This window comes from Oncorhynchus kisutch, linkage group LG12 (genome assembly GCF_002021735.2).
Source record: "Oncorhynchus kisutch isolate 150728-3 linkage group LG12, Okis_V2, whole genome shotgun sequence".
NCBI lineage: Eukaryota > Metazoa > Chordata > Actinopteri > Salmoniformes > Salmonidae > Oncorhynchus > Oncorhynchus kisutch.
In genome coordinates, this window is record NC_034185.2 from 51,184,031 (window position 1) to 51,210,252 (window position 26,222).

Consider the following 26,222-nt stretch of genomic DNA (forward strand, 5'->3'; position numbering starts at 1 on the left):
ACACTCGCATTAACATCTGCATGTGACCAATCAAATTTGATTTGCTGTCTCTTTTATAACTAAGGATTAATAATAGTTCAAGCTCAGAAACCAAACCTATCAATAGGCCAAGGCTATGTATGTTCGTGCACATGGAAGTAAGTGACTTATGTTTACTATAGGTTAATGAGGCGATACAAATGTGATGTGACTAAAAATGAAAGGGCATTTAGTTGACTAAAATGACGCACCGTTTTCAGCATTTTGACTATAACTAGACTAAATCATTATTCAACTGACAAATGTGATTAAGACTCAAATATATTAGTGTAAAAATGCTAAAATGAACACTGACATGTAGCCAGAGTTCTTGTCACAAGGCGAGTTATCAGCATTTTATGTTTATTTACCTGTACAGGGGTCGGTAGGGAGGCAATGGTCATGTGACTGTTTTTCTACCTGTATTGGGCCACGTTCAGTAGGGAAATGTTGCGTAACGTTGCAGATCAAAATATCACAAATAGAGCTGACGTGATTCCTTTTTTAACATTTCAGAGAGAGGCAAGTTTGTCTATATAATATATTCCTATCGAAACGTTCCACAACGCTGTGTCCTGCTGAGCGCACCCCAGGTGAGGTGTGTGAGGTAGGGGTAGGGTCATGTGGCTGTCTTCTTACCTGTACAGGCAGGTTGTCTAGCATCTGGATGACTCCGAAGATGACCAGTAGAACGTTGGTGATGATGAAAGCGCGGATGGCATTGGTCAGTTTCTGGATCTTCCTGTCTCTCTTCGGGGGTTCAAGTTGGCTGGAGAGAAGAGGTCAGGGATAAATGAAATAAAAAAGCATCAGGAAAATACCAAGGGTTGTGTTTGTTAGGGAACGCTACAGAAAACATTTTTTTAAATGTTTGCAATGGAAATATTTGTTTTTTTACTCCATTTTCTTTAGTTAATGTCTAATGAACACAACCCTGCTCTCTCTCAGCATGTCATACTTGGTCTCCTCTGAATTATTTCTCCCTTAAAGAAAGCTGAGTGACCAATATTTGTCAAACGCTGTCCATCTCTCCATAGGGATGAACAGCTTATGTCGCCAGCTAGTGGTGATTTTGTATTAATGCATCCCAGGCACCAATAGACACATACAAGGACATGCAGTTTACTGGGGGGAGCAGGAATGACTAGGTGAATGTGTTTAAAATACCTCGGGCCCAGATATTTTCTTAGTGGGCTGTAAGTGTAAACACTGTCCAATCAGCATGATGGATGAGATGAGTGGTTTATAACCGAAGTTCCTATGTTCTCACTCTCTCTCTCTTGGTTCCGGTCTCTCTCTGTTTCGCTCTCACTCCCTCTCTGTCACACACACGTGCATGCACACACGCACACCTCTGGTCTACGTCGCACTCCTTCATCCTCCAGTCCATGATGTAGCCAATCAGAGGACAGGTGAGGAGGCAGAGCAGCTGCAGGGAGCCAAACACTGACGAGTAGAAACCCACTGAGGAGAGGAGACCCACGGTCAGAAAACACACACACGTACGTAGTCACTAAACAGTACAACACACACAGGCCCTCTCGCTCTCTCTCACAAACCCGAACGCACGCACGCACACAACTCTCTCCACACACACAATGGAATGTCCAATGGAATGTTCCAATGGAATGTCTCATTCTCTCACCTTGTTGCTCTGCCTCCATCAATAGATCCTTAGAGGCTGAAAACAGAAAACACACAGAAAGTCATGGAAGTCCCAAATTCCCACCCACTAACATCATAACAAATCACAGATGCCATTCTCCTACAACTGTGACCATTCAGTGCCACAGATATTCAAGTCAAATGTTTTTTTACAGCGCATTTCACGTCTCAAAATAAGAAATGTGGCAGACTGACCTCTGCGCTCACATTTTGTGTCACCTCACTTAATATGGGAAACAAAATGTGAGCCATTAGCAAATCAGTCTTGTTTCACCAGGCTAATGTGACAGTGCCCACATCTTAAAACCGTTACAAGTGATTGGTCCTTACGGTGCGGGTCTCCGTGGGTAACCAGGAATTCCAGCATCCTGTTCATGGCGCCCATAAAGAAGATGATGCGCAGCTGGGTCATTGCCATGGTGATCAGACTCCACAGGAAGATGGGCGAGCAGACTGAACTACGAAACGGAGGGCCACCTGTCAGGGGAAAGAAGGGGCGGTGGTAAGAATTAAACATGAGAGAATGATACTTGGGTAAGTTTACTTTGTCAATTTGTTAACACATTTTTATAAAAAAGTTGAACAGATAGATTTTATAGTAGGGTTGAGCTCAATATCAACCATTGATTCTGGTTGGTGAGTGAAGCCCTGGAAGACTAGCTCTGACCGGTTCTGACCAGTTCCATTTAACTGTATCCGGTTCCAAGCAGTTATGTCTAGCTCTGACTGGTTCTCTAACAAGCTCTATCTGGTTCTAACCGTTTTTGTTGTGATCCTATGCTATTCCTCACCCTGTGTCTGCTCTCCAGGTGGGAGGTGCTCTGACGAGGGATCTGGCTCCTGCTGCTTCGGCGCCATCTTCTCTCCCAACGTGGTCACATGACTGTAGAATCTGTCCCCCGTCACCTTGTCATCCATCACCATGCCACTCAGCTTCACCTCCTTGCTGAGGGAGCAAGGAGAGAGAGAAGAGGAAGGAAGTGAAGTGAGTGAGTGAGGAATTGGAGCAATGGAGAAAGAAAACCTCCCTCTGTACTTCAATGATTTGGGTCACTGTAACAGTCTATAACATTAGAGTTACGTCATGTAATGTTGTGTTATTATAGTAATGTTGTCATGGATACTGACGTGTAGCTGATCTCCTCGGGTGCGGGGAAAGCCTCCATCGGCCAATTAAGGAAGCAGTTGAGGAAGACGAGACCGGCTAGCCCCGACCACACCCACATGATCACCCTGAAGGACACACCTAGATCATAGATCAACTGGAGAGAAGAAACAGAGGGAAGGAGAGAGAGAAGTACGGGAAAGAGTTTAGCAAATTGAACTATAATGTATCACAACTTCAAACATCAGCTATCTGAGCAGCTAACCGATCGCTGCAGCTGTACATAGTCTATTGGTAAATAGCCCACCCTTTTCACCTACCTCATCCCCGTACTGTTTTTATTTATTTACTTTTCTGCTCTTCTGCACACCAATATCTCTACCTGTACATGACCATCTGATCTTTTATCACTCCAGTGTTAATCTGCAAAATTGTAATTATTTGCCTACCTCCTCATGCCTTTTGCACACATTGTATATAGACCCCCCCTTCGTTTTCTACTGTGTTATTGACTTGTTAATTGTTTACTCCATGTGTAACTCTTTGTTGTATGCTCACACTGCTATGCTTTATCTTGGCCAGGTCGCAGTTGCAAATGAGAACTTGTTCTCAACTAGCCTACCTGGTTAAATAAAGGTGAAATAAATAAATAAAATAAAAATAAAGCCATCAAGTAATGCCTTTCTGTGAAACCTCAATCAATCAATCAATCAGCATTTGTCTCAAGGTGCTTACTGTAACAAACATTGACCTAAACTCCCAGAGGGAACTGAGGAGTAACTCTCCTACCTTGACTCCAGGGAATGTGACAGCCGAAGAGGCGTAGGAGCCGATCATTAGAGACAGGATGGTGGAGCGCACGTTCCCAAACATGTTGGGTAACTAGGAGACAGAGAGAAGGAGAGAGAGAGGGGAGAGACAGCAAGAGAGACAGAGAGAGGGAGAGAGAGAAGAGAGGGAGAGATAAGAGAGGTAGAGAGAGAAGAGAGGGAGAGATAAGAGAGGTAGAGAGAGAAGGGAAGGAGAGATAAGAGATGAGAGAGAGAGAGAGAGAGAGAGAGAGAGAGAGAGAGAGAGAGAGAGAGAGAGAGAAAAAAAAAAGAGATGCGAGGGAGAGATAAGAGAGAGACACAGAAAGATCACAGGTGAGCACAGTGACTGTATTAATTGAGTCCGTGTACAGTGCCTTCAGAATGTATTCATAACCCTTGACTTATTCCACATTTTGTTGTGTTCAAAATGGATTAAATAGATGTTTATTTTCCTCACCCATCTACACACATTGCCCCATAATGACAAAGTGAAAACATGTTTTTAGAACATTTTTCAAACTGATTGAAAATGAAACACAGAAATATCAAATGTACATACAGTGGGGAGTATTTGATACACTGACGATTTTGCAGGTTTTCCTACTTAGAGGTCTGTAGAGGTCTGTAATTTTTATCATAGGTACACTTCAACTATGAAAGACGGAATCTAAAACAAAAATCCAGAAAGTCACATTATATGATTTTTAAGTAATTAATTTGCATTTTATTGCATGACATAAGTATTTGATACATAAGAACAGCAGAACTTAATATTTGGTACAGAAACCTTTGTTTGCAATTACAGAGATCATACGTTTCCTATAGTTCTTGACCAGGTTTGTACACACTGCAGCAGGGATTTTGGCCCACTCCTCCATACAGACCTTCTCCAGATCCTTCATGTTTCGGGGCTGTCGCTGGGCAATTTGGACTTTTAGCTCTCTCCAAAGATGTTCTATTTGGTTCAGGTCTGGAGACTGGCTAGGCCACTCCGGGACCTTGAGATGCTTCTTACGGAGCCACTCCTTATTTGCCCTGGCTGTGTGTTTCGGGTCGTTGTCATGCTGGAAGACCCAGCCACGACCCATCTTCAATGCTCTTACTGAGGGAAGGAGGTTGTTGGCCAAGATCTCGCGATACATGGCCCCATCCATCCTCCCCTGAATACGGTGCAGTCCTCCTGTCCCCTTTGCAGAAAAGCATCCCCAAAGAATGATGTTTCCACCTCCATGCTTCACGGTTGGGATGGTGTCCTTGGGGTTGTACTCATCCTTCTTCTTCCTTCAAACACGGTGAGTGGAGTTTAGACCAAATAGCTCTATTTCTGTCTCATCAGACCACATGACCTTCTCCCATTCCTCCTCTGGATCATCCAGATGGTCAATGGCAAACTTCAGACGGGCCTGGACATGCGCTGGCTTGAGCAGGGGGACCTTGCGTGCGCTGCAGGATTTTACTCCATGATGGCGTAGTGTGTTACTAATGGTTTTCTTTGAGACTGTGGTCCCAGCTCTCTTCAGGTCATTGACCAGGTCCTGCCGTGTAGTTCTGTGCTGATCCCTCACCTTCCTTATGATCATTGATGCCCCACGAGGTGAGATCTTGCATGGAGCCCCAGACAGAGGGTGATTGACCGTCATCTTGAACTTCTTCCATTTTCTAATAATTGCGCCAACGGTTGTTGCCTTCTCACCAAGCTGCTTGCCTATTGTCCTGTAGCCCATCCCAGCCTTGTGCAGGTCTACAATTTTATCCCTGATGTCCTTGCACAGCTCTCTGGTCTTGGCCATTGTGGAGAGGTTGGAGTCTGTTTGATTGAGTGTGTGGACAGGTGTCTTTTATACAGAGCCTTACGGTTGTGGGCGGAGCAATTGCCGTCCCATGCGGTGAAACAGCCCGACAGGATGCTCTCGATTGTGCATCTGTAAAAGTTTGTGAGTGTTTCTGGTGACAAGCCAAATTTCTTCAGCCTCCTGAGGTTGAAGAGGCTCTGTTGCGCCTTCTTCGCCATGCTGTCTGTGTGGGTGGACCATTTCAGTTTGTCCATGATGTGTACGCAGAGGAACCTAAAACTTTCCACTTCTCTCTGCTGTTTCCTGAAGTCCACGATCATCTCCTTTGTTTTGTTGACGTTGAGTGTGAGGTTATTTATTTTTGTAGTCTGTGATTGACTGTAGTCAGTGATTGACTGTAGACCCTGCCACATACCTCTCGTGTCTGAGCCGTTTAATTTCGACTCTGCTTTGTCTCTATACTGACACTTAGCTTGTTTGATTGCCTTGTTGATCATAGCCAGACAGACATTTTCATGTCTTTCCATAGATTTCCATGCTGATTTCAGTCAAACTGTAACTAGGCCACTCAGAAACATTCAACATTGTCTTGGTAAGCAGCTCCAGTGTAGATTTGGCCTTGTGTTTTAGGCTATTATCCTGCTTAAAGGCGAATTAATCTCCCAATGTCTGTTGGAAAGCAGACTGAACCAGGTTTTCCTTGAAGATTTTGCATGCGCTTATAGCTGTATTCCGTATCTTTTTATGCAACAACAAAAAACTCCCTAGTCCTTGTCAATGACTAGCATACCCATAACATGATGCAGCCACCACCATGCTTGAAAATATGAAGAGTGGTACTCAGTGATGTGTTGGATTTTCGCCAAACATAACACTTTGTATTCAGGACAAAAAGTTAATTTCTTTGCCCCATTTATTTGCATGTTTACTTAATTTCCTTGTTGCAAACAGGATGCATGTTTTGGAATATTTGTATTCTGTTCATGCTTCCTTCTTTTCACTCTGTAATTTAGGTTAGTATTGTGGAGTCACTACAATGTTGTTGATCCATCCTCAATTTTCTCCTCTATCACAACCATTAAACTCCGTAACTGTTTTAAAATCTCCATTGGCCTCATGGTGAAATCTGAGAATTTTCCTTCCTCTCTAGCAACTGTTAGGATGGACGCCTGTATCGTTGTAGTGACTGGGTGTATTGATACATCATCCAAAGTGTAATTAATAACTTCACCATGCTCAAAAGGGATATACAGTGTCCGCTTTTTTTTTTTTTTTACAATTCTATCAATCGGTGCCGTTCTTTGCGAGGCATTGAAAAACCTCTCTGGTATTTGTGGTTGAATCTGTGCTTGAAATTCACTACTCGATTTAAGGATCTTAGAGATAATTGTATGAGCGCGGTACAGAGATGGGGTAGTCATTCAAAAATCATATTCATCACTATTATTGAACATGCAATGTATGTGATTTGTTAAGCACATTTTTACTCTTTTACTTATTTAGGTTTGCCATAACAATGGGTTGAGTACTTATTGACTCAAGACATTTCAGCTTTACATTTTTTATAAAATAAAATAAATGTTCTACAAACAAAATTCCACTTTGACGTTATGGGGTATTGTGTGTAGATCAGTGACACAACATCTAAATGTAATCCATTTTAAATTCAGGCTCTAACACAACTAAATGTGGGAAAAGAGTGTGAATACCTCCCGAAGGCACTGGAAGTGCTCAAGATGCAATTCTACGAAAGTAACACCAGGTGGTGATATGAGCTGATCATCTTTATGGAGAGGGTCCTGACACGCAGCATTGCAACACGTGTTAGGTCAGTTACTCTGCAGTTTTAGGAGACACATGCTAGCCTGAGCCAGGGGGAATAGCCTTTCTTTGTATTCACAGCCTCTGACTCGGCATATAATATCACAGTGCTGATTTTAGATGTTTTTTGGTTGCTGGCACTTTTGCAAAACTAGCAGTTTAACTTGGAAAAAGATAGAAAATATGGACATATGGGGTTGTGAATAAACAAATACCACACACGTCGCCTTGTAGATGCCTTCGTATTTTCCTCACTCATTCTCTCCCTCCTCTTGTCTCTGTTGGAGGACTTTGTGCAAGTACTGAGTGTCTGAGTGCCAAAAAAAATGCATGTGCTGCTGTGAATGTGTGTGTGTGTGTGTGAGAGAGAAATTGTGCAGGTGGCACAGTAGAAGCTGCTGAAGTAATGCCCCACACACAAGACACACGCAACAGCTGTGAATTTTTCCCCCATACGCCGTGCCAACGACTCTGTGCCAGTGCCAGCCTATGCAGATAAAAAAGGACACACTGATAATAACACACATCACATCAGGACATGTCAGCACCACTCTCCCTTTGGAAAACTTCCTGTTTATCACAGCGGGCTTTCCTGGTAGCCTGATGTCGCGAGCTCACATGAATGTTTGCTGCACGGAGCGGTAATTGGTCAGGCTACTTTGCTGGTATAAACGCAAGTTAAATATAGTGACAACACATACTGCATTAGCACACTGAGCTTTAATACATACCAGAATTGTGATGAGATTTCTCTATGGAGGCTTAAATCAAATCTTTGTGATTGTACCTTTATACAATGTAAAAAATAAAAAATAAAAGAGACTCAGTGCTACACCACTTCTCTATGTAGATATGCATTACGATTTGAAGTAGCACCCTATTTGCTATATAACGCACTACTTTTGACCACTATGTAGGGAATAGGGTGCCATTTCGGATGCAAACTGTGTCAGCTCACACTGTGCCGAGCTGAGCTTAAAGAGATTTATCAAACAGCATTGTGTTAGCCTCTATTTAAAGACGTGCATACCGACCAGAATCTATGAAGACAGCATCTTTGTAAACAAGTTGTATGAATCCTTCATATCAACAATAACTCTGTGTATCTTTCCCTTCTGTCAACCCTCCACTATCTGTTCAATGAGAATCAGAAAATAGGAAAAGGGTGGGAGTTTTCACTCCTTTAAAAAAAAATAGATTCTCCAGATGCTTGGGCAGTTATCTCTAACAATTAAATGCAACATTGTATAAAAATAAACAGGAAGAAGCCAAACACACACACACACACACACACACACACACACACACACACACACACACTTTGACACTCTACTTCAAGATATTTCCTGTTATCCACAACAGTCTCTCTCCCTGTTTCACATCCTTATCACTCCCTCTCCCCCCTCCCAATTTAACCCTGCTGATAGTGACATACTAGCCTGTACCACAGTTTTCCGGGACCAAGTGACCCGACCAGAAAAAATCCTACACTCACTATATAGAACCCTTGGGGTTCTGATTAAAGAACCCTACAAAAGGGTTCTATATAGAACCTTAAGGGCTGCTATATGAAGTTATATAATCATTTTTAGTACTATATAGGAACCTTTTTCTAAGAGTGTAATTTTAGCCAATAACTAGGGCCTGCAGGTTTCCCTGGTCAGGTCTTGGCAGAGGTACAGATAAAGTCCCCCCATGACCATGACCATTCTCTCTCCAGGTCCTGTAGGTCAGTGTATGGGTCAGGGCAGAGCTCCAGCTCGTTCTTAATGACCTATCAGGTATTCAGGGGCCTCAGCTACATGCCCCCTCACACACTACCATGGACTAACAGACAGAGACAGGCAGGCAGAACCAAAGGTTGACATTATTTAGATGGAACGAAAGAGTCAATGACTAGGTGGGAAACGTTTGAGACGTTTGCCATGTCATGCCGGGCTTTACAGTGAGAGGGGTAGAGAGAGAGAGAGAGAGAGAGAGAGAGAGAGAGAGAGAGGTAGAAGGAGAGAGAGAGAGAGAGAAAGAGAGAGAGAGGGGTAGAGAGAGAGAGAGATAGAGGGGTATAGAGACAGAGAGAGGTAGAGAGACAGAGAGAGGGGTAGAGAGAGAGAGGGGTAGAAAGAGAGAGAGAGGGGTAGAGAGACGGAGAGAGGGGTAGAAAGAGAGAGAGAGAGGGGTAGAAAGAGAGAGAGGGGTAGAGAGACAGAGAGAGTGGTAGAGAGACAGAGAGAGGGGTAGAAAGACAGAGAGAGGGGTATAGAGACAGAGAGAGGTAGAGAGAGAGAGAGGGGTAGAGAGCGAGAGAGAGGGGTAGCGAGAGAGAGAGAGAGGGGTAGAGAGACAGAGAGAGGGGTAGAAAGACAGAGAGAGGGGTAGAGACAGAGAGAGGGGTAGAGAGACAGAGAGAGGTAGAGAGAGAGAGAGGGGTAGAGAGACAGAGAGAGGGGTAGAAAGTCAGAGAGAGGGGTAGAGACAGAGAGAGGGGTAGAGAGACAGAGAGAGGGGTAGAGAGATAGAGAGAGGGGTAGAGAGACATAGAGAGAAAGGTAGAGAGACAGAGAGAGAAAGGTAGAGAGACAGAGAGATAAAGGTAGAGAGACAGAGAGAGGGGTAGAGAGACAGAGAGAGGGGTAGAGAGACAGAGAGAGGGGTAGAGAGACAGAGAGGGGTAGAGAGACAGAGACAGAAAGGTAGAGACAGGAGAGAGGGGTAGAAAGAGAGAGAGAGGGGTAGAGAGACAGAGAGAGAAAGGTAGAGAGACAGAGAGAGGGGTAGAAAGACAGAGAGAGGGGTAGAGAGAGAGAGAGGGGTAGAGAGACAGAGAGAGGTAGAGAGAGAGAGAGGGGTAGAGAGACAGAGAGAGGGGTAGAAAGTCAGAGAGAGGGGTAGAGACAGAGAGAGGGGTAGAGAGACAGAGAGAGGGGTAGAGAGATAGAGAGAGGGGTAGAGAGACATAGAGAGAAAGGTAGAGAGACAGAGAGAGAAAGGTAGAGAGACAGAGAGATAAAGGTAGAGAGACAGAGAGAGGGGTAGAGAGACAGAGAGAGGGGTAGAGAGACAGAGAGAGGGGTAGAGAGACAGAGAGGGGTAGAGAGACAGAGACAGAAAGGTAGAGACAGGAGAGAGGGGTAGAAAGAGAGAGAGAGGGGTAGAGAGACAGAGAGAGAAAGGTAGAGAGACAGAGAGAGGGGTAGAAAGACAGAGAGAGGGTAGGAGGAAGGGTGAATGAAGATGGCTGAACTCGAGAAAAAACAGGGAGCTTTAAAAACAGAATCGGAAAACAACATTCTACAACAAAAACAAAAAGAGGAATGAGATATGTCTCGATTGCCCTGGAGAATGTAAGGTCATATAGCTCAGGTACCTCATATTGACTGACTGACGGATTGACGGACGGACGTGTGATTTAGGTCAATGGAACGAAAGGGCCTTTACCACCTGGAACTGCTGCCACTGACCAGGGGGTTTACAGTGTGTGTATATATATAGAGAAAGAGGGAAATATATATATATATGAGAGAGAGAGAGAGAGAGAGAGAGAGAGGGGTAGAGGGAGATAGATGCGTGTCCTTGTGTGTTTTGGGAAGGGGTGGGGTGGGGGGCAGGGACGAGGCGTGTCGACAGCCCAGTGATCTGATTGGCCGACAGACGTGTGCCAGAATTTAGAGCCAGAAGCAGAACAGCATGTGCCGTGGAGACCCTGAACGGCCAACACACACACCCACTATTAATCACATTTATACGCAAAGAAAAACTAAAAATACACACGTACTATACAGAAAAAAGTATTAATCCTCCCAAAACAACTGCCAACCAACTGCCAACCATATACAGTAATATAGTGTATAATAGCAATAGCTAAAGTACGCCTTATACAGTGCATTCGGAAAATATTCAGACCCCTTGACCTTTTCCAAATTATGTTACATTACAGCCTTATTCTGAAATGTATTAAATAACTTTTTTTGCTTATCAATCTACACACAATACACCATAATGACGAAGCAAAAACAGGTTTTTAAATGTATTAAAAATAAAAAACAGAAAAACATTATTTACATAAGTATTCAGACATTTTGCTATGAGACTCGAAATTGAGCTCAGTTGCATCCTGTTTCCATTGATCATCCTTGAGATGTTTGGAGTCCACCTGTGGTAAATTAAATTGATTGGACATGATTTAGAAAGGCCCACATGTCTATTTAAGGTCCCACAGTTGATAGTGCATGTCAGAGCAAAAACCAAGCCATGAGGTCGTAGGGATTGTCTGTAGAGCTCCGATACAGGATTGTGTCGAGGCACAGATCTGGGGAAGGGTACCAAAACATTTTTGCAGCATTGAAGGTCTTCAAGAACACAGTGGCCTCCATCATTCTTAAGTGGAAAAAGTTTGGAACCACCAAGACTCTTCCTAGAGCTGTCCGCCCGGGCCAAACTGAGCAAAAGGGGGAGAAGGACCTTGGTCAGGGAGGTGACCAAGAATCTGATGGTCACTCTGACATTTCCTCCGCATTTTGTTACTTTACAACCTTCATCTAAAATGGATTAAATAAAACAATTCTGATCAATCTACACACAATACCCGTTCGGTGTAGATGGTGACACAATCAGAAGCCTTTATGAGGGTATGAGTCACAGTGGTGCGACGTGTGTACAGTCGTGGCCAAATGTGGAGGATGACACAAATATTCATTTTCATAAAGTCTGCTGCCTCAGTTTGTATGATGGCAATTTGCATATACTCCAGAATGTTATCAGATGAAGCTGACATGTCAGGGATTCTCTCTTTAGCACAGGTGTGAGTGTTGATGAGGACAAGACTGGAGATCACTCTGTCATGCTGATTGAGTTCGAATAACAGACTGGAAGCTTCAAAAGGAGGGTGGTGCTTGGAATCATTGTTCTTCCTCTGTCAACCATGGTTACCTGCAAGGAAACAAGTGCCGTCATCATTGCTTTGCACAAAAAGGGCTTCAGAGGCAAGGATATTGCTGCTAGTAAGATTACACCCAAATCAACCATTTATCGGATCATCAAGAACTTCAAGGAGAACGGTTCAATTGTTGTGAAGAAGGCTTCAGGGCACCCAAGAAAGTCCAGCAAGCGCCAGGACCGTCTCCTAAAGTTGATTCAGCTGCGGGATCAGGGCACCACCAGTACAGAGCTTGCTCAGGAGTGCACGCACAGTGAAGCGAAGAATTTTAGAGGATGGCCTGGTGTCAAGAATGGCAGCAAAGAAGCCACTTCTCTCCAGGGAAAACATCAGGGACAGACTGATATTCTGCAAAAGGTACAGGGATTGGACTGCTGAGGACTGGGGTAAAGTCATTTTCTCTGATGAATCCCCTTTCCGATTGTTTGGGGCATCCGGAAAAACGCTTGTCCGGAGAAGACAAAGTGAGCGCTACCATCAGTCCTGTGTCATGCCAACAGTAAAGCATCCTGAGACCATCTCTCTCACAATTTTGCCTAAGAACACAGCCATGAATAAAGAATGGTACCAACACATCCTCCGAGAGCAACTTCTCCAAACCATCCAGGAACAGTTTGGTGACGAACAATGCCTTTTCCAGCATAATGGAGCACCTTGCCATAAGGCAAAAGTGATAACGAAGTGGCTCTGGGAACAAAACATCGATATGTTGGGTCCATGGCCAGGAAACTCCCCAGACCTTAATCCTATTGAGAACTTGTGGTCAATCATCAAGAGGCGAGTGGACAAATTCTGACAAACTCCAATCATTGATTATGCAAGAATGTGCTGCCATCAGTCAGGATGTGGCCCAGAAGTTAATTGACAGCATGCCAGGGCGGAGTGCAGAGGTCTTGAAAAAGAAGGGTCAACACTGAAAATATTGACTCTTTGCATCAACTTCATGTAATTGTCAATAAAAGCCTTTGACACTTTTGAAATGCTTGTAATTATACTTCAGTATTCCATAGTAACATCTGACAAAAATATCTAAAGGCACTGAAGCAGCAAACTTTGTAGAAATTAATATTTGTGTCATTCTAATTTTTTTTGCCATGACTGTACACTGAGTATACCAAACATTAGGAACATCTTCCTAACATTGAGTTGCACCCCCCCTCCCCTTTTCTCTCAAAACAGCCTCAATTTGTCGGGGCAATGTGTCAAAAGCATTCCACAGGGATGCTGGCTCATGTTGACTCCAATGCTTTCCACAGTTGTGTAAAGTTGGCTGGATGTCGTTTGGGTGGTGGACGGTTCTTGATACACACAGGAAGCTGTTGAGCGTTAAAAAAACAAACAGCAGCGTTGCAGTTCTTGACACGAACCCGTGCGCCTGGCAACTGCTACCATACACCGTTCAAAGGCACTTTATTTTGTCTTACCCATTCACCCTCGGAATGGCACACACACAATCCATGTCTCAATTGTCTCAAGGCTTACTACAAATCAGTTGATATACAGTGGGTATATGGTTAATATACAGTGGGTATACAGTTGACATACAGTGGGTATGATGTTGACATACGGTTGATATACAGTGGGTATATGGTTAATATACAGTGGGTATACAGTTGACATACAGTTGATATACAGTGGGTATATGGTTAATATACAGTGGGTATACAGTTGACATACAGTGGGTATGATGTTGATATACAGTTGATATACAGTGGGTATATGGTTAATATACAGTGGGTACACGGATGACATACAGTGGGTATGATGTTGATATACGGTTGATATACAGTGGGTATACGGTTGACATACAGTGGGTATACGGCTGACATACAGTCGGTATGATGTTGATATACGGTTGATATACAGTGGGTATATGGTTAATATACAGTGGGTATATGGCTGAAATACAGTGGGTATACGGCTGACATACAGTGGGTATATGGTTAATATACAGTGGGTATACGGCTGAAATACAGTGGGTATACGGCTGACATACAGTGGGTATGATGTTGATATACGGTTGATATACAGTGGGTATACGGCTGACATACAGTGGGTATACGGTTGACATACAGTGGGTATACGGTTGATATACAGTGGGTATGCGGTTGATATACAGTGGGTATGTGGTTGACATACAGTGGGTATGCAGTTGATATACAATGGGTATGCGGTTGATATACAGTGGGTATGCAGTTGATATACGGTTGACATACAGTGGGTCTACGTTTGATATACAGTGGGTATGCGGTTGATATACGGTTAACATACAGTGGGTATGCGGTTGACATACAGTGGGTATACGGCTGACATACAGTGAGTATACGGTTAACATACAGTGGGTATACGGTTAACATACAGTGGGTATACGGTTAACATACAGTGGGTATACGGTTAACATACAGTGGGTATACAGTTAACATACAGTGGGTATACGGTTAACATACAGTGGGTATACGGTTGACATACAGTGGGTATACGGTTAACATACAGTGGGTATACGGTTGACATACAGTGGGTATACGGTTGACATACAATGGGTATACGGTTGATATACAGTGGGTATGCGGTTGATATACAGTGGGTATGTGGTTGATATACAGTGGGTATGCGGTTGACATACAGTGGGTATGCGGTTGATATACAGTGGGTATGCAGTTGATATACGGTTGACATACAGTGGGTCTAAATTTGATATACAGTGGGTATGCGGTTGACATACAGTGGGTATGCGGTTGATATACAGTGGGTAAGCGGTTGATATACGGTTGACATACAGTGGGTGTGCGGTTTATATACAGTGGATGTACACATTTACAGTGTCAGTATGAATTTATCTACATGCAGAGAGATGAATAGAGTGCAAATGCAGTACAGTGCAGTTATTTTGTGTACAGTTCAGAGATGGCAGCATGGAGTGCAGTCCTTTAGTCTCTATAGGCCACAGCACGCGGTAAGAAACCTTTCAGGTGCCGGAAGGTTTTGGTCATGAGTGGTAGGAGGAGCTATAGGAGGAGGGGCTCATTGTAAATAAATGGAACGGAGTCAAACGTGGTTTCCATATGTCCTTCCAGTTCTCTGCTGCCAATGACTGGAACGAACTACAAAAATCTCTGAAACTGGAGACACTTATCTCCCTCACTAGCTTTAAGCACCAGCTGTCAGAGCAGCTCACACATTACTGCACCTGTACACAGCCCATCTATACACAGCCCATCTATAATTTAGCCCAAACAACTACCCCTTCCCCTACTGTATTTATTTATTTTGCTCCTTTGCGCCCCATTATTTCTATCTCTACTTTGCACATTCTTCCACTGCAAATCTACCAGCCTTTTTTGCCTTTACCTCCCTTATCTCGCCTCATTTGCTCACATTGTATATAGACTTATTTTTCTACTGTATTATTGACTGTGTGTTTGTTTTACTCCATGTGTAACTCTGTGTTGTTATCTATCTTTATCTTGGCCAGGTCGCAATTGTAAATGAGAACTTGTTCTCAACTTGCCTACCTGGTTAAATAAAGGTGAAATAAAAACATTTAAAATAAAATGTTTGATACAGTTACATGAATTCCATTCCAGCCATTACAATGAGCCCGTCCTCCTATAGCTCCTCCCACCAGCCGCTGGTGCGTTCTGGGAACCAGGTAGCTTTGGATATTGTCATTGTTGTGTCCATGTAGAGGAGAAGGATGATGGGTGCGTGTATGTGTGTGTGTGTGTGTGTGTGTGTGTGTGTGTGTGTGTGTGTGTGTGTGTGTGTGTGTGTGTGTGTGTGTGTGTGTGTGTGTGTGTGTGTGTGTGTGTGTGTGTGTGTGTGTGTGTGTGTGTGTGTGTGTGTGTGTGTGTGTGTGCGTGTCTTACCGTGAGGGAGGTGAAGGTCAGGCAGATTCCTCCAAAGCCGTTGAAGGAGACCGCAATGAAAATGAGGGCCGAGAGGACTGGAGGAGGAACGAGGAGACAAGAGGACAGAGTGAGGGAGATCTATGTGTGCAGTGTAATGTAATAAGCAGAAGTTGTGTTTAATGTCATTTCCTGTACATTTAGTGTTCATTTACATGTGGTTTACAGTTGCTTAGGATTCTTACCTTCAGGGTTATAGGCAGCTCCAGCTATCATGGCACAAGAGAAAGCAAAACACGCGCTGCAAGAGAGAGAGAGAGTTGATGATGACGATGACTGGTGAAGACCATGATGATGGTTGTGAAGATAATGATTAAGGTCACGAAGATGATGAAGATGATAATTGTTTAAATAATATTAATGATGACAATGCTCAATGATAATTGCGATGATGATGATGATTGTAATAATAATCACGATGATGACGATGGTGAAGATGATGATGATATACTATTATTATAATGATGATGACGACGATGTTTCCCGTCTTTTACCTGCCGAGGAGGCGGAGTGGGCGGGGCCCGTACTTGTCCATCAGGATACCTAGCGGCAGAGTGGCTGCACTCAGCAGGAAGGATCCAATGGTAAAGCCCAGATTCAACATCTCTTCCTGGTCCACGCAGCTATGCCAGATACCACTGTCCCACGAACTGATGTTACTGAACACTGTCTCATTGTCTGGGAGGGGGGAGAAAGAGAAGGGTAAGGAGGTGGAGAGAGAGAGAGAGGGGAGTATACAAGACACAGGAATCCACATGTGCTATAGACATATATTATCTATGGACGTATACAGGGGCAAATCCCAAGTTCCACTGGAGTTGAATTGTCACTTAGTCAAGCATTGATATCAGTGGTAGTTAGGATTCACCCCACCGTATCTATGCACAGGTTTATGTATACCTGGGGTCAATTCCATTTTAATTGCAGACAATTCAGGAAGTACACTGAAATTCTCTTAAATGCTTTTCAATGAGGAACATTTTGAATTGGCATTTGGTCTTCTTTCTGAATTGACTGGAATTGAAATGGAATGGACCCCAACCCTGAAGTATACCATATCCCTGTGTGAGTGTTACCCATGGACGGGGACGTACTTATGCAGAGGTGTGAGTAGAAGCCCTCGTTCTTGAGCATAATGAGTAGCGATCCCCAGCCCAGCAGCACAGCAGAGAACAGCAGGTTCTCTATGACTGCAGTCACCGCCATCCACCAGCGCCTACGATAGGCCTGGGCCAGAGAAGGAGCCATCGCTGCTCTGGGGGGAGAGAGAGAGAGAGGGAGAGAGAGGGAGCGAGAGAGAGAGAGAGAGAGAGAGAGAGGGAAGGGAGAGAGAGAGAGAAGGGAGAGAGAGGGAAAGGGAGGTAGAGAGAGAGAGAAGGTGGTAAAAAGAAAAAGACCAGAGGAAGATAGAGGAGAGAGTTTAACATTTAACAATCCCTTCTTACAGAATTAAGTGCCGCACACACAGTCCGTACAGAACAATGTTGCATCAACAACTTCAAAGGTCTACAAAAACTACAAAATACATATCAAAGCAAGAAAGTATTTTTTGTTTTGTTTTTGTATACAGTTACTTTCCTCCTCACTTTCATCTGAGCTCAGAGAGCAACAGAAAGAGAGGAACCACAATACACATTTTCTGTGGGATACTACTACTGAGAGTGAGGTTAACCCCATGACTGACTCATCATCACAACCATCATGGCAACAACATAACTCTGGTTTCCGGAAAGCCGCTGTGCTGAATGGTTTCTCTGCCAGTTCTGTTATAATCCCTGAATATGTTCACATTGACTATAAAACATAAAACATTCTATAAAACATATAAAACATTCTATAAAACATATAAAACATTCTATAAAACATATAAAACATTCTATAAAACTTATAAAACATTCTATAAAACATTCTATAAAACATTCTATAAAACATATAAAACATTCTATAAAACATATAAAACATATAAAACATTCTATAAAACATATAAAACATTCTATAAAACATTCTATAAAACATATAAAACATATAAAACATTCTATAAAACATTCTATAAAACATATAAAACATTCTATAAAACATATAAAACATTCTCTAAAACATTCTATAAAACATATAAACATTCTATAAAACATTCTATAAAACATATAAAACATATAAAACATTCTATAAAACATTCTATAAAACATATAAAACATATAAAACATTCTATAAAACATATAAAACATTCTATAAAACATATAAAACATTCTATAAAACATAAAACATTCTATAAAACATTCTATAAAACATATAAAACATTCTATAAAACATATAAAACATATAAAACATTCTATAAAACATTCTATAAAACATATAAAACATATAAAACATTCTATAAAACATATAAAACATTCTATAAAACATATAAAACATTCTATAAAACATATAAAACATTCTATAAAAACATATAAAACATATAAAACATTCTATAAAACATATAAAACATTCTATAAAACATTCTATAAAACATATAAACATTCTATAAAACATATAAAACATTCTATAAAACATATAAAACATTCTATAAAACATAAAACATTCTATAAAACATTCTATAAAACATATAAAACATTCTATAAAACATATAAAAACATTCTATAAAACATATAAAACATTCTATAAAACATATAAAACATTCTATAAAACATATAAAACATTCTATAAAACATATAAAACATTCTATAAAACATATAAAACATATAAAACATTCTATAAAACATATAAAACATTCTATAAACATTCTATAAAACATATAAAACATTCTATAAAACATATAAAACATTCTATAAAACATATAAAACATTCTATAAAACATATAAAACATTCTATAAAACATAAAACATTCTATAAAACATTCTATAAAACATATAAAACATTCTATAAAACATATAAAACATATAAAACATTCTATAAAACATTCTATAAAACATATAAAACATAAAAACTTCTATAAACATATAAAACATATAAAACATTCTATAAAACATTCTATAAAACATATAAAACATTCTATAAAACATATAAACATTCTATAAAACATTCTATAAAACATATAAAACATTCTATAAAACATATAAAACATATAAAACATTCTATAAAACATATAAAACATGTAAAACATTCTATAAAACATATAAAACATTCTATAAAACATTCTATAAAACATATAAAACATATAAAACATTCTATAAAACATATAAAACATATAAAACATTCTATAAAAAATATAAAACATTCTATAAAACATTCTATAAAACATATAAAACATTCTATAAAACATATAAAACATATAAAACATTCTATAAAACATATAAAACATTCTATAAAACATATAAAACATATAAAACATTCTATAAAACATATAAAACATTCTATAAAACATATAAAAAATATAAAACATTCTATAAAACATATAAAACATTCTATAAAACATATAAAAAATATAAAACATTCTATAAAACATATAAAACATTCTATAAAACATTCTATAAAACATATAAAACATATAAAACATTCTATAAAACATTCTATAAAACATATAAAACATTCTATAAAACATATAAAACATATAAAACATTCTATAAAACATATAAAACATTCTATAAAACATATAAAAAATATAAAACATTCTATAAAACATATAAAACATTCTATAAAACATATAAAAAATATAAAACATTCTATAAAACATATAAAACATTCTATAAAACATATAAAAAATATAAAACATTCTATAAAACATTCTATAAAAATATAAAACATTCTATAAAACATTCTATAAAACATATAAAACATATAAAACATATCTCTAAGCAAGAGGAGTATCCTAGAAACTCAGGTTTGGGCGGATTACTTGAAAAATAAGATTGTGGCCAGTAAAAGAGGTTAAAGGACATTTGAATGATAAATACTCCAATAGACAGATGTAACAGATCAAATTATTTTATGAGTTGGATTGTGCAAATACTCTGAATGTAGACTCTTCTAAGTTTGCAAAAACACATAGATTTGTCTGTGATGTAGTGCTGAACGATTAACCGAAATGTTGGATATTTATAGTTTTTGTCAGTTTCAATTGTTTGAATTCCATTGTTTTTTGTTTTTGTTTTGTGAGCTCAATACGCACATTGCCATTTCCTCTAGCGATAAATCAAGCCCGAATTAGGGAGTTTTAGTTTCCAACAGGCGAATATCCTACTTAGTTTAGCGCAGAAAACCTGGTAATTAACTACTATGACCATAGTCCATTGTCCATTGTGTGCCTACTTGTCCGGTCTGTGTGTTTCTTTTACGCCTGCTACATTAGAATGCGTGATCGAGAGCAGTTGCTAAGTGATTGATAATTGTTATTCAGCAGTCATAGAAGTATGCCTTATTTACCTTGAAGATCAGCAACTAGAGAAGAGATGACGTGGAATGAAACAATAAAGTAGTCAAATATATGTTTTATTATATATACACAACAACTGAAATATTTCATTCAAATAATGTAACAAGATGGTGGTTAATAAGTGATAAACAGGAATGGTCTGTCTAACGTCATTTTATTCATTGTTTAATTCTGTGTTGTTACAGCATTCAACCCACATAATGCATAGTGCATTTAATGTTTACAAAAAAATAATCTAAACCAAAATCGAAAAACGTGATTATTTTTTGAACAATCGAACTGACTCCAAAAAGCACTTAATCGCTCAGCACTGCTGCAAAGGCAGAACGGTATATTTGAGAGTACTCCTTTCCACTGTAACTAGAGGTTTAGCCGAGTAAGCAGCTGATTTGTGCTTGAGAAGTGAACAGGATGTGGCTGTGTTGACAAATTTCAAAATCCAATTAAAATGTGGGATGCGCCTTGGTTCGTCCATTTTCACGAGCGTGACAGGCACATATTGCACTTTTACTTTCTTCTCCAACACTTTGTTTTTGCATTATTTAAACCAAATTGAACATGTTTCATTATTTATTTGAGGCTAAATTGATTTTATTGATGTATTATATCAAGTTAAAATAAAAGTGTTCATTCAGTATTGTTGTAATTGTCATTATTACAAATAAATAAATCGTCCAATTAATCGGTATCGGCTTTTTTTGGTCCTCCAATAATCGGTATCGGCGTTGAAAAATCATAAATCGGTCGACCTCTAGTTAGTACGTAATTCTGACCGTACAATAACTGAAAAAAAACAGGGACAGTTTCCCTGTTAGTGTAGGTGGAAAGATCTACCTGCCATGAGGAGGGAGAGAGGAATCAGGGATTGGTGTATAGAGGGATAAAGAGCTGAATGGTGAGTAGAGTAGTGACCCCTGAATTGACCTTATTGCTGTGTGTCTGACTTCACGCCGTGGACCTATCAGGTATCAAACAGCAGGGACTGACACGAACACACACCCTGTTATTTGCACGTGCCTATGGCACACACATATGCACACGGCCTGACGTAGTGAGGGAGGGTTTAGACTCGTAAAATGTGCCTTGTAAAAAATTTAAATTCTAGTGAGGAGATTTTACTCCTGGGTATAATAACAAATATGCATGTTTGCCTGTGGCCAATAGGCATGAAGTCTGTATGCATTAGAAAGTGGTTGTCAGATGTACAGTACCAGTCAAAGGTTTGGACACACATACTCATTCCAGGGTTTCTTTATTTTTACTATTTTCTACATTGTAGAATAATAATGAAGACATCAAAACTATGAAATAACACATATTGAATTGTGTAGTAACCAAAAAAGTGTTAAACAAATATATTTTATATTTGAGATTCTACATAGTAGCCACCCTTTGCCTTGATGACAGTTTTTGTATTCTCTCAACCAGCTTCATGAGGTAGGCACCTGGAAAGCATTTCAATTAACAGGTGTGCCTTGTTAAAAGTTCATTTGTGGAATTTCTTACCTTAATGTGTTTGTGCCAATCAGTTGCATTGTGACAAGGTAGGGGTGGTATACAGAAAATAGCCCTATTTGGTAAAAAACCAAGTCCATATTATGTCAAGAACAGCCCAAATAAGCTAAGAGAAATGACAGTCCTTCAGGACTTTCAGACATGAAGGTCAGTCAATCCAGAACTTTGAACATTTCTTCAAGTGCAGTCGCAAAAACCATCAAGCGCTGTCTCTCATGAGGATTGCCACAGGAAAGGAAGACCCAGAGTTACCTCTGCTGCAGAGGATAAGTTCATTAGAGTTACCAGCCTCAGAAATTGCAGGCCAAATAAATGCTTCAGATTTCAAGTAACAGACACATCTCAACATCAACTGTTCGGAGGAGACTGTGGGAACTCCTTCAAGACAGTTGGAAAAGCATTCCAGGTAAAGCTGGTTGAGAGAATGCCAAGAGTGTGCAAAGGGTGGCTAATTTGAAGAATCTCAAATATAAAATATATTTTGATTTGTTTAACACTTTTTTGGTTACTAAATTATTCCATGTGTGTTATTTTATAGTTTTGATGTCTTCACTATTATTCTACAATGTAGAAAATAGTACAAATAAAGAGAAACCCTTGAATGAGTAGGTATGTCCAAACTTTTGACTGGTACTGTAAGTGTGAATACATGCCATTCTATCTGTGACTGTGTGTGTAGGTAAAGCAGGTTTGACTGAGGGTCTATTACCTCTCTTGAACACGTGCCTGCAGCCAGACTGGGACTCCTGTCAGCTGGGGACAAAAATAGCTGCAGTGGTCACAGACCTAGTGACACTTAACTACACTAGTACTCTACATGGGAACACATATGTTGCACAGAATACCTGGTTATTACAATGTCTGGAGAAAGGTTTAAAGGGAAAACACTTTTTCAACATCTCTAGCACCACCCCAACATCAACATATGAAATCGGCGGGTTTCTTTGTTTGTAGTCACAAAGATAGAAGATACGTTTTTTCCGATGACATCATCCGGTGACACTGATGACATCGACTGTGAATCATGTGTTTTTAACCAACTATTAGGTTACTTACTTCCACATCTACATGACATAAGGATCTTGTACCTGGAACGTGCTCATACTGAACCCAAACATTGGAGAGTGTTAGACTTTGACCTCTAAACCCTGACCTCTATTTTCCTTATGACACAGAAATGTATGATGGAGTATCGAAGATGACCTTTCTGAACCCTCCAATTTAATTTAGGCGAGTATTAAGCAGACCGGGCTCGGTTCCACGAGGGGGCAAAAGAGGGCTTAGCCCACCTCAGTTGAAACGTGTGCTCCCTCAGTTTAAGTTATAAGTTCCTATATAAAAATAGCAACAAAAAAAAGTTCAAATGATTGAGTGACAGGTTGGCGCAAAATCGGTATCTCCCTTGCGCTGTGTCCACAAGCGCCGCCAGGATAATGTCTCCATAGCTCCCTCCACCTCCAACTGTTCCTGACGATCTTGGAACACAGGAGCCGGCCAGGTTAGCCTAGAATCCTACCCTAGCCGCAGGTTTTCTGTCCAAAAAACTTTATTTTAACTGGTTCATAGAAAGAGTGTCTGGAATACTCAATATAAGTCCAATGCAAGAACCCAAATGACGCCTCTCTGTATAGCTACATATCGGTATGTTTCATCATAGAAAGAGATACATTCTATTATGGTTTTCTTAGAAGCCTATTGGTTGTCGTGCTTGGAAATGGAACTGTACGTATTGGAAACACGTTTATTGTAGGCCGGCATTACTTAATTGATTACTTGGGTCGAATATGATCCACAGACGTGCATTGTGCCATATCACAACGTGTTGCTGCACTCATGAGCGGCATGGTTTCCCATGTTTGAAGCGGGCCTATGGGCCCATGTGCCTATTTGTTTGGCAAGACAGTTGTGCATGGCTGCATCTCACTGTAGTAGAATATGTTTTGGCTATTTGGATCTCCATTCGCCTTTTGAATACTGCGTGTGTTTACTGTTAATGTAACTAGCCTAAATACAGATTGTGTCATCCCTTTATCAATCTGATATTTTGTTTACTATGCTTCCTTGCTACAGTTGTTTTGTTCAGTTCTCAGTCATTCGTTCTTATTCGGCAGGTGTGTCGGTATTCTAAGCCAAACTGCTTTTCAGTATTTTAGTTTACACGCATGAATAACTAGGCTACTACTTTCAGCATTTAGTCGACCTTCTTTTGGTAAGACAGCAGTGTGTACGGCTGCATTCACATAGTGTTATGCACCTATTACAAACAGCCTATCTATCTTGTAGCCTATATTCATTACCAAAATGGCCCTGCTTTAGTGCTGATACAGCGCAGTGGAGATCGGCTATTTTAAAAGCACTCAATCAATGGTCTTGGAGTCTCGGCATTTGAACTTTATGTTTATTGAATTCAATATCATTCCAATGCAAGAACCCACCAAAATTGTAACCCCTCACTGATTTCAACTAACCCCTTAGTCATTTTATCCCGGTGCCGGGTCTGAAGTGATGACCCCTTCTTTAGAATCCCCCTCCCCTGTCCATTGTGGTCCATCTCTCTCCCCTTACTATCTCTCTCTCCATCTCTTTTGTCTCTGTCTCTCTGATTCTTTGCACTCCGATGCCCCCCCAGCAGAACAAATAAAGTTGTATCTCAACCTTGAAAGGGCCAGAGGATGGGCCCAAAATGGCACCCAACTCGCTTTATAGTGCACTATAGGAATAGCATGCCCATTTGGGACACAATCAGAGAGACAGCACCTGCCACACGAGTCCTGTCCACAATGACTGACTGACTGACTGACTGGCTGGTTGGTTGTGTCGTGCTCGCTATGATGACGATCACCAACAGGATGTCATGTCACTTCCAACCATCATTCACCTGGAGACAGCAGGTAGCCTTGCGGTTAAGCGTTGGGCCAGTAACCGAAAGGTTGCTGGTTTGTATCCCCGAGCCAGCTAGGTGAAAAATATGTCGATGTGCCCTTGCGCAAAGGTACTTAACTCTAGTTGTTCTGGAAAGGAGTGTCAGCTAAATGACAAAACAGGGAGATGTGGCTTGATGGTCCTAATTTCAACAGTGCTTGAAATGGGAGCAAGCACAGTTTATATTAGGTTCTGCTGTAAAATGGCGTGCCGGAGCTGAAGGCAAACAATTGTGTTTTTTTGTTTGTTTATCTGCGTTGTTTGTAACTTATTTGTTTACTACTTTTGCACATAATGTTGCCGCTACTGTCTCTTATGACCGAAAATAAACTCTAGACATCAGGACTGCGATTACTCACGGACTAGCAGAATCCTTTTACTTATTTCACGACTCTGATGAGCCCGAGGCGGAGGATATACAGCTCCCTCGGAAACAGGCCCGACCCCTGTGATCTGTGTGAAGAGGAGGCGGAAAAAGAGAGGCCGGAGGGAGGGCTGCCTTCTGAGGAGTAGTAGGCGATCTAATAAACACCCACTCCCCTCAATTCTGCTCGCAAACATGCAATCTTTGGACAATAAAATGGAAGCGTTATTGGGAAGATTAAACTACCAACGGGACATTAAAAACTGTAACATCTTATACTTCGAGTCGTGGCTGGTTATGGGATGTACCGGCAGGATAGAACAGCGGCGTCTGGTAAGAGAAGGGGTGGCGATCTATGTATTTTTGTAAACAACAGCTGGCGCACGATATCTAAGGAAGTCTCGAGCCATTGCTCGACTGAGGTAGAGTTTCTCATGATAAGCTGCAGACCACATTACCTACCGAGAGAGTTCTTATCTATATTCTTTGTAGTTGTTTACATACCACCACAGTCAGAGGCTGGCACTAAGATAGCATTGAATGAGCTGTATTCCGCCATAAGCAAACAAGAAATCGCTCACCCAGAGACGGTGCTCCTAGTAGCCAGGGACTTTAAAGGCTAGAGCTGCCACTTTCAAGGAGCGGGACTCTAACCCAGAAGCTTATAAGAAATCCCGCTATGCCCTCTGACGAACCATCAAACAGGCAAAACGTCAATACAGGACTATGATCGAGTCGTACAACACCGGCTCTGATGCTCGTCGGATGTAGCAGAGCCTGCAAACTATTACAGACTACAAAGGGAAGCACACCCGAGAGCTGCCCAGTGACACAAGCCTACCGGACGAGCTAAACTACGTCTATGCTCGCTTCGAGGCAAGCAACACTGAAACATGCATGAGAGCACCAGCAGGACCGGAAGACTGTGTGATCACGCTCA

At 40.9% G+C, this 26,222-nt stretch overlaps 1 protein-coding gene across 1 annotated transcript in view; it reads right to left on the reverse strand.

The window, feature by feature from the left end:
- The window catches only part of slc43a1b (solute carrier family 43 member 1b), a 37,203-nt gene that overhangs the window by 7,559 nt on the left and 3,422 nt on the right, over positions 1-26,222 (reverse strand). The window contains exons 2-12 of the mRNA XM_020497189.2: positions 17,147-17,307; positions 16,547-16,730; positions 16,238-16,293; positions 16,014-16,090; positions 3,578-3,670; positions 2,812-2,945; positions 2,475-2,629; positions 2,014-2,160; positions 1,664-1,699; positions 1,371-1,482; positions 658-787 (exon numbers count right to left, since the gene is read on the reverse strand). Coding sequence (XP_020352778.1) covers positions 658-787; positions 1,371-1,482; positions 1,664-1,699; positions 2,014-2,160; positions 2,475-2,629; positions 2,812-2,945; positions 3,578-3,670; positions 16,014-16,090; positions 16,238-16,293; positions 16,547-16,730; positions 17,147-17,300 — 1,278 coding nt within the window. The 5' untranslated portion in view covers positions 17,301-17,307. The remainder of the gene's footprint in view (positions 1-657; positions 788-1,370; positions 1,483-1,663; positions 1,700-2,013; positions 2,161-2,474; positions 2,630-2,811; positions 2,946-3,577; positions 3,671-16,013; positions 16,091-16,237; positions 16,294-16,546; positions 16,731-17,146; positions 17,308-26,222) is intronic.